At 37.7% G+C, this 9,106-nt stretch overlaps 1 protein-coding gene across 4 annotated transcripts in view; it reads right to left on the minus strand.

Annotated features, from left to right (window-relative positions):
• Nucleotides 1–8,490, minus strand: part of LOC116103814 (mucin-5AC-like) — a 24,525-nt gene extending 16,035 nt beyond the window's left edge. Inside the window, exons 1-4 of one of the 4 annotated variants that reach the window (XM_031390291.1) lie at nucleotides 8,192–8,490; nucleotides 3,834–4,118; nucleotides 2,342–2,460; nucleotides 1,171–1,338 (exon numbers count right to left, since the gene is read on the minus strand). In XM_031390291.1, coding sequence (XP_031246151.1) covers nucleotides 1,171–1,338; nucleotides 2,342–2,460; nucleotides 3,834–4,095 — 549 coding nt within the window. In that variant the 5' untranslated portion in view covers nucleotides 4,096–4,118; nucleotides 8,192–8,490. The other 3 variants (XM_031390272.1, XM_031390282.1, XM_031390298.1) reach the window with 3 other exon arrangements.
• Nucleotides 8,491–9,106: the final 616 nt, after the last annotated feature.

The following is a 9,106-nucleotide window of genomic DNA, read 5'->3' on the forward strand; positions in this document are numbered from 1 at the left end:
TATCTTCAGCCCTTAGGAATATCTTTAAAATTAAATAACTTAATTCTAGTCATATTTGTTTCATTGTGCGCACACCTTATTCTTCACTGATGAATTCTATTGTATAGTTGTTTGAATAATAATGGCTCCCATAAACTCATAGATTCGAATGTTTACTCACCATTTATGAAACAGGAAAGTAAGTTAGTAGGGAAATATATCCATATAAATATAATGGCTACTTTTACTGGTTTTTTTTTTGTATGTTTTTGATCCTTGAAGGGGCAAATTTTCTAAAATGCAACCGTTGCTATGAAGCTGATGCCACTCAAGCCAAAAGTGTCTTTTACTGAAGCCTATTTTCCTGGAATGTATACATTTCCATTTATATTTCTGTCATCATTTAAGAACACAAATAATTACATGTGCCTAAGGATTTCAATCCATGGTAAATCACAGGAGTCTATTAGTTAAAAGAATTGAATGTTGATCACATAGAATGTTCAATACATTCATACCATGTAACAAAATGAGCTTTGTGTAAATTGCAGCCCAGGTCTCAAAATACACACCTGATAAATGATGATATCATTAAATATGTACATTATTAGGAGAAGTACTTTCACTGTTATAGTCATTGTAATTATGGTAAGAGGTCTTCGGGATGGTAAGAGGAAGCCATTCCCTTTGATGAAGAATGGCAGGTAGAGTTCGGGATATGCCTGGGATGGGTCTGAAGTTGACTCTCAGCAAAAGAAAATGTTACAGTTATAGAGCTTTGATCTGCAGTGGACAGGGATCAAGACTTCCCATACAGGGAAACATCACATGTCAAAAATCTCCTGAGGAGAACACAGAATGTTGAAAATAACCTCAGAACATGGGTCACCAGCAAAGGGAAACAGGCTGAGAAGAAACTAGGCAAAGGCAGGTTAATATACTCTGTCTCCCCTATACTTTCTTCTGAATCCAAAGCAGAGAGTTGGTTCACAACATTAGAAATCCTTTCGTAAATACTTACCTCTTCAATACCAACTGAGGCTGTGTTACAAGATTGGATAACTTAATGTGTTATTTAAGAAAATGAGGAAAGTCTTTGGAGTAGGGGATTAGTGAGAAGTTTTTCCATGAGGGGGGAACCCAGCCATATGCTTTGGGAAAGGGCTGGCATTGGGAATAGAAAAGTAATACCTTGTTTGAGGAATTACTGGGTGGTGTTGGTGGAGGCTTATGAGGAGTCTGGACCCAATCTTCATCTCTTTGTATATTGGTCCCTGAAGTTTCTGGAAGCTGAGCCTGCTCCTTGGTGAGCTTCTTTCTCTTGCCACCTTCAGTTTTTGTGGTTTGTTTTCTCTTTTTCTGAAAGAGCAACATTGTCTTTCTCTCCAGATTCTCTCATGTGTTGGAAATTGAACCCCGAGCCTTTTACACACTAAGCTGTGCTTTTCTATAGTTTTATCTTCCACCCTCAGAAATATCTTTAAAATTAAATGAAGTATAATATTTTCAAGACCATGGGAATCTGTGCTTTTATGACTGAATTCTAGTTATATTTGTTTCATTGTGCACACACCTTATTCTTAACAGATGAATTGTGTTGTGTAATGGTTTGAATAAGAATGGCTCCCACAAACTCTTATATTTGAATCGTTCTCCAACAGGCAGTGGTACTCTTAGGAAGTGTGGTCTGTTTGGAATGTTGTGTTTTTATGGAAGAAATGTCTTCCTGTGGGTTGGCTTTGAGGTATCAGATGTTCAAGCCTAGCCCAGTGTTACTCATTGTTTCTGCTGCCTGTAAATAGATAGAACTCTCAGTTCCTCTCCAGCACTTTCATGCTTCTTCCATGCTTCCTACTATGACAGCAATGGACTGACTAAACCTCTGAATGTGTGCCAGCCCCAGTGAAATGTGTTCTTTAATTAGTGTGGACCTAGTCATGGCATCTCCTCACAGCAACAGAAACCCTATCCAAGTGATATACGATTGCCTCATAGAGTAGTAGAAACACTGCATTAATGTCACTCAATTTATCCCCATGGGGGTAAAAGAGCATCAGGTATAGAATGGCAAAGTCCATATTTAGGTTTCGTCATTTTAGAAGTCACATCCCAAAGCAGGCGCTTTTCAGTAAATGTTTTGGAAAAGCTCTGTAGTGATTTTATGTCTGCATCATTGAGGCTTATCCTGCACAAGTTAGGCCACACAGAAAATCTGAAACCAAATGAGTGACAGGTCACTGTATATGTGTTAACTTAGAACCCTGTTCTCACTAGGACTAGATAGAGTGCTAAAGCTTTGTAAAGAATTAATAAGGAGAAGAACATGAGTAGAAAATTATTGGTGGGAGATTAGCCACTGTACCTTTGAAGAGGGCTTATTCTTGTTTGACTCATTGCAGATAAGAGATTCAGACATACTGAGTTCATCTTGCTTTTTATTTTTCAAGGTCGTTTTGCATTTTCCTTTCTTTTTCTTTTGAACTGAAGGGGTTAAAGAAAACACACCAAACCGATGAAAGTGGTTAAGATGGCTGAAGCTCATTCAGAATTACTTATTGTTAGCATCCAAAGCCTATGGCGAGGCATGGTCGGGTCTCACAGACCTGTTGCCAAAGCAACAGCCGCCATATTCCCAGAATCCACTGGGCTCACCTCCCAACTTTACCTTCGGCCACTAGGTCAGAACCCATATATATATACAGGGAACATTCCTCCATCTCTCTCTCTCTCCCCCCCCTCCTCTCTTTCCGTGCTACTGCCCCCTTCTCCCCCTCTCAATTAAACCTCTTACACGTGGAATTATTTGGGCCTAGAGTGTGGTATGTTCTGACACGACCTGCTGTTCTAACATTTATTTTCTTTCTTTTCCTAAAATAAAATGAAATTGATATTCCATTCCATGTTCATTGATGATTTTATAGAATGACAGTGATTTCAGGAACAATTTGGTCTCTTCCTATATCTGTGTGTTTAGGTCCTTCTGCTGCACGGCCTCTTCCTGAGCAGAAGGCAACTCAGGCACGGGCTCTGTCTTTGCTCTTCCCAGGTATAGCAGACATTGCCTCTCCAACCTGGGAACTTTTGTCTATAACAATCCCACCATGTTCCAACACTCTTCTATCATAAACTGATTTTAAGAACCTGAAAATTTTTACGACAATAACAGTAGGTAACCTTCGAAGGAAGATCATTCAAACCCACAGAGAAAGAGAAAGAAATTGTGACTTGATATTTGATGTATCAAAGTAGTGACGTTGGATTTGGATTCCTTATATATTGGGTATACATTTTTTTTTCTGTGTAACTTGAGGTGTTCTCAAGTTGCGGGTCTCCCTGCTTGAGCATCCTTATGCTAACTGCTAAGGTCCAGAGTTGTATACCAGTCTATCTATTATATTTTAAACCTAGTGACTTTATAAAGAGAAACTTTTTCACTAATATCCAACCCAACATCTCTGAGTACTTAAATATTAGATCATATTTCTTACCAGGAAAGTTATTAATGAAGGGGTAAGAATGTTAGTTGAGTATTAAATTTATTTTATTTAAATGACTTTTTTCAATTTTTACTTTCTAGTTTTTCTACCATGTTCTAATTTATCTTCTTATTTTATTTACCTCCACTTACAAAGCATGTCTATCCTAACATACATCAAATTTCTTTGTAATAAAGGGTTTCTCAAAATCAGCAAATTTTTATATCAAACTTGTAGATAGTCCAAATGTTTCAATCCCTGTAGTTCCCAAGGTACACAATGGAAATGGGACATATCAGCTGAGATCGTTGCGGGGAGCTAGCAAGTTTGGGGGGTGTGGAGGAAAGGTGGGTGCTCACTCATGGTGCTCCCTGTTACCTTTGGCCTTCTCTGTTTTAAGTTCTTTAGTAAGGTCTTCAAGCTCTTCTATGAGCTCACATGCTTTTATCAGTTTGTCTAGTCCAGCTTCTTTGGGGAACTTGTCCTCCATCCAGTCAGCCAGGTTAATTCTGTCAAAATCATCTTGCATTTGTTTAGTAAGCTTTAATTCTTTTCTTAGTAAGGACTTGATTTTCCTAAACTGATAATTGTCCACACGCTCTAAACCTTTTTGAAGAACAATATTCTTGTATTCATTCATTATCTCTAAAATTATAGATGAGCCTAAAAAAATAAAAGACATAGGATTACAAGCCTATACAGATATTTTCAAGACAGGATATTCTTAAGTGAGTGAATGACCATTAATAGTGTTGTCTATAATTGTGTGTGATAAAAAGAGTTAAATACAAGTTGCATCACTGTACAAAGTGTATGTAGAACTTCTGTATTAATAAATAAGTCAAGGAAAAACTTCCCCATTAACCATTAAGTGATTTAGGTCACTGGCAGTTGTAGTGGGGGAAAAGTGTTGATTCAGTATTGCTGTAGTGTTTAAAGTGCAGGTTATGAGTGCTAAAATACTTTTCCTATTCTTTCTTGATGTTGAAACACCTGGATGAACAATGACTGAAGTCTCAGGCCTATGCTAAGTCACTGACCCTTGTTCATTAGGCTTTTCCCAAAATACTGCTTATTAGAATTCTGTCTTCCCTGGACTTGGATTGTGCTTGATGGATCCTTTCTGCTCACATAACTCAATTTCCCAACCATCTGCATACTTTTCAGACTCTTACTGTAGAATTGACTTGGCAGAATTATGCCAATAGTTTCTTGATTTTTATCCTTTCAAGCTTGCCTGGGTGAGTCTTAGTTGTTCATAGACACAATTTTCTACCTACAAGTATTCCTTAAATTCTCTCAAAAATGTTAATACTTTCTTAATTTATTAAAAACATTCCTTTATCCTAAAATATATTGGAAGTCCTTGAATAATCTGTGTTTATGTTTATTTTATTCCTGAGATCATATGTTTCAAAAAATACAGCATTCCTTCCACTATCAATATTTATAGTGTAGCTTATTTCTTTTTCATTGCTTGAAAAGCCATTCTCACATTTCTTTCTCTGTCTACTTTCATAAACTCTGAAAATGTAAGCGTTAAATGGGGTGGAGAATGGGAGGGCAGGGTAATGGAAGGAATTCAGGGAGGAATAAATAACACTAATTACATTTCAAAAACATTTATAAAAATCTACTACTTTAGAAGATTCCTTATATACCTATACTATATATATATATATATACATATGTGTGTATATATATGTGTATGTGTATATATATGTATATACATATACATACATATATATATATATATACATATACATACATATATATATCAGGCCCTCCTGTATGTGGTATATATATCCATGATGTGAGCCTTGGGAGTGGTAAATGCATGTTTTGTAACTAGAGTTTCTTATGGCAAGGCCTGTGTAGATTCCACCCCATTGGCAAGGACCTTTGGAAATGACATTGTGGACTATTGCTCCAATCCTAGGGAGCTCCTATGCTTCAGTACCTTCTGGCTTTGGCTCGATGGTAACTTTTAGTTTCACTTTGTTAGTCATGGTTACAGCTGAATTTATGATGAGCCTGGAACTTTTTCTTGAAACAAAAATCTGGTTCTCCTGGCTATCTCTGGCTGCCTCTACAGTCATCCTGAGCAAGCATGAGGAATTCACTAAAGTTAATGATTCTGGCTTACTGAACTATTCTACAAAAGATGTAACTATATTCCAAGAACTTAGGAGACAGTTTCTTTAAAAAAAAAAAATGACAGTAAGAACTTATAGATCAAATAAGCAAGAAATAAAGGGTATAAAAGGTCAGACTTCCCCCCAATGCCAGAAAATCAACAAAGGAATCTAAATCTCCCTTGGTGGTAAACGTACACGTAGTAAGTTCCAGAAAGAATAGAAACTTCTTTCCAAGAGTTAAGAGTTAGGTAATAACCACTACCATTCTGAGAACGTATCAAGAATAGGACCACAACTACTTCATACAAGAATGATATGCTGGCCATAGAAATAGATTTATTCCTATATCTATATAGATTATATGACATATACGTGTATATAGTACCCCCCCAAATCTTATAGGCTATTGCTAATGCTCTTCATATCCTTCCATGACTTGATATAGACACCTCATGCTGGAGTCACAGAATATGGGGAAATCAGCTTATACTGACCCAGAAGCTACCTTCTCACTATGCACACTATATTATGCACACTATGCAGAGAAAAGCAATCACCAATCTTGTCCTTTTACTCAGAAATACTTTTAAAAAGGGGAGGGGGAAGAAAAATTCTACTAGGCAGGAGTGGCAGATCACTAAAGGGACATAGTATTTGCCAAACTCAGCTGAGAGGTTGCACATATGAACTGAAAACGGTTGTGAAGCATCATGAGACTTGTGCAGGTTTATGCCAGACAAAACCATAGAATGAAGTGACGAGGGGAGGAGGCGTTGGACACAAAGTCCCATAACCAGCTAAGGAGGTTTCGACCCTTGATAGCTACTGAGAAAGGGAGAACCATTTTTATTAAAGGCATGGACCTTGGTTGGTTGAATAAAAAGTGTCCTGGATGGCTGTAAAAAAAATAAAAGGAGATACAAAGTTTGGGTGGGTAGGGAAGGCAGAATGTACCTGGAAGGGGTTACGGAGGAGGATGGAGGGTAAATATGAGCAAAACACACTATATGAACTTCTCAACGAATTACAAAACAACAGAGAAAGAAAGAAAATATGGTTCTTCGATAATGAAAAAATGCAAACTTGAATAGATGCACCTATGCTTTAAAATGAACACTTGATCAGAAAAAAAAGCAAAAAAGGAAGTACATCAACATGATTGCGGGACAGACAGAAGAGATATACAAAAAGTATATCCTAAGTGAAATATGCTGATTACCACTCTACCATGGGGGACCTAACCAGTCCAAATGACAAGGTCTGCCAAATGTTATTTAAGAAATGTACCTATAGGTTGTTAATAAAACATTCCCTAATTGTGGAAAATCCAAAATTAATTAGAAACTAAAGAACATCATATTTATCTACATTAGCTGAGCTTTAATAGACCTGCAGGCAAAACTAGGATTAAATACCACAGAAGGGTAAACCTTCCCATCCTAGAAGAACATGATAGTTTTAACTATGGTTTTATCAATAATAATAATGCATGTTCTTCGTGATTATTTTGTTCCTTCACAGCTCTTTTGAAACATGGGATATATCCTCACACAAGTAAACATATCCATGCACACACATATACATCATATACATGCAGTATCTGTGAGAGCACACACATCTGTAAGTTTGAAAAAAGTGAAAAGAAGAATGCACAGTTTTATGGTTAGTACAACAGTGTATCCATTACTAAGTTAGCAAGGTAAAAACATCTGTAAAAATCTACAAGTTCAAACAGTGTAACTGATAAGCTTAGCAAGACTCGTCTAATTCAGGAACAACTCTCAAACTGACATTCAAACTACAAAATTCCAGTTCACATGAAATCCTATGCCAGGGGTCACAGAAAGACTTTAAAATATCCTAAGAGTAGACAAAGTAGACAACAGAAGTGTTTTTCTATTTAACTGACCTTTAAATTCCCTATATCTTAGGACAACACAATAAAAACAAAAATAAATAAAATATAGCCTATCACAAAGAATAACTTTTGTGATGACAGAAAACTTCTCCCAGTGCCTAAATACTGTTCTTACTCCCTTTTTTGAAGGGGAGAGAAAGTGTTACATTGAAACAGGAAGTACTTGAATAACTGTATTTGTAAATCTCAGGAAAGCTTTACTGCACATGCCCACTGGTTCTCATGCTGTCTAATATTAAGATAAGACCAGATGATGAAGCTCCACGTTCAAATGCATTTTTCACTGATTATTATATCACGGTAATTTTTTTATACACTAACCTGTCTTTTACTCAGACACACACCACAGCCACCGGTTTCCCGTGCTCCCTCCAGCCCAGGCTACGGAAGCCTTCTTGTTTTCCATTTATTGATACTTATTCTTAGGAAGCTAATTTTATAATCTGCACTAATCAAAATTCATGTTTTCTTACCTCAAGCCCCAGAGATGGAGAAAGAAAGATGCTGCTATCTTCCTGAATGTGGTATCAGAACTCAGCTGCAGCAGGCTCACTGCCTTGCTGGCAGCTGAACAATCCATGCTCGCCCCACCCGCTGCTGGGAAGGACCACATGGATCCCCTATGTTCTTGTGGGTTTCACGGAGCTATCTCTTCTTTATATAAAAGGGGAAAGACTTACCTCCCTGGAAATTTCTCAGCAATGTGCAGATTATAAATTTTCAGCAAGGCAGGAAATGGGGCGTCTCTGTTTTGAGTAGGAGAAAGGACTCAAAAAAGTACACAGGAATGAGTTTGTGATCTCATTAAATGCTGAGAAAATGTAGTATTTAGAAAATAACGGGGAGGGGGGCAAGAGAACTTGTTAAAGTAAGTTCGTAGCTCGAGCGGGGCTGCATGCCTTACAGTGTGCAGTCTTCTTGGGGAGACTCGTGATGAAATAGGGCTCCGCCCAGCAGTGTTCACAGCTTTCGATTTCTCCTGCTCTTAAAATAGAACACTTTATTTCCTGTTATTTGTGTAATTTCCAGAAAGAAGCATGCACACACACGAGAGAGAGACAGACAGACAGACAGACAGAGAGACAGACAGAGACAGAGACAGAGAGACAGAGAGAGAGACAGAGAGCACTTTGCCTTACTCAGTTATTTTTCTTACAAATATAAATAAGTACAAATTCCAACACAGAGTGTTTCATATCCAACAGACTTACAGGTGTGTCACTGGGAATCTTACTCTCATCTGAGTGAAGATGAGTCACACGGAGATCCATGGGAGTCACTCAGCCATCTCACCCTTCTTTGCTTGTTCAGAATGAAAGTGGTCAGAGGTGAGCTCCTGGGCGACTCTTGTTCCTTGGATTGGATGGAGCCTGCTAGCTTAGCTGTAATACTTTTGTTTCCTGCCTTCCAGCTTGCTCGACACAAAAGCGGCTTGACTGTAGACACAGAAAAGCTAGTCCGATTGAAAGAAAGGTCAAGTTGACCATATTCTGAGGCTTACATCATCATCATCACCATTAGAAATTCCCAATCCATAGCCTTCACTCAAAGAAAAGAAAGATAGAGGGCAGCTCAGAAGGAAAAAAAAAAAGGAC

This window comes from Mastomys coucha, unplaced genomic scaffold, assembly GCF_008632895.1.
Source record: "Mastomys coucha isolate ucsf_1 unplaced genomic scaffold, UCSF_Mcou_1 pScaffold1, whole genome shotgun sequence".
NCBI lineage: Eukaryota > Metazoa > Chordata > Mammalia > Rodentia > Muridae > Mastomys > Mastomys coucha.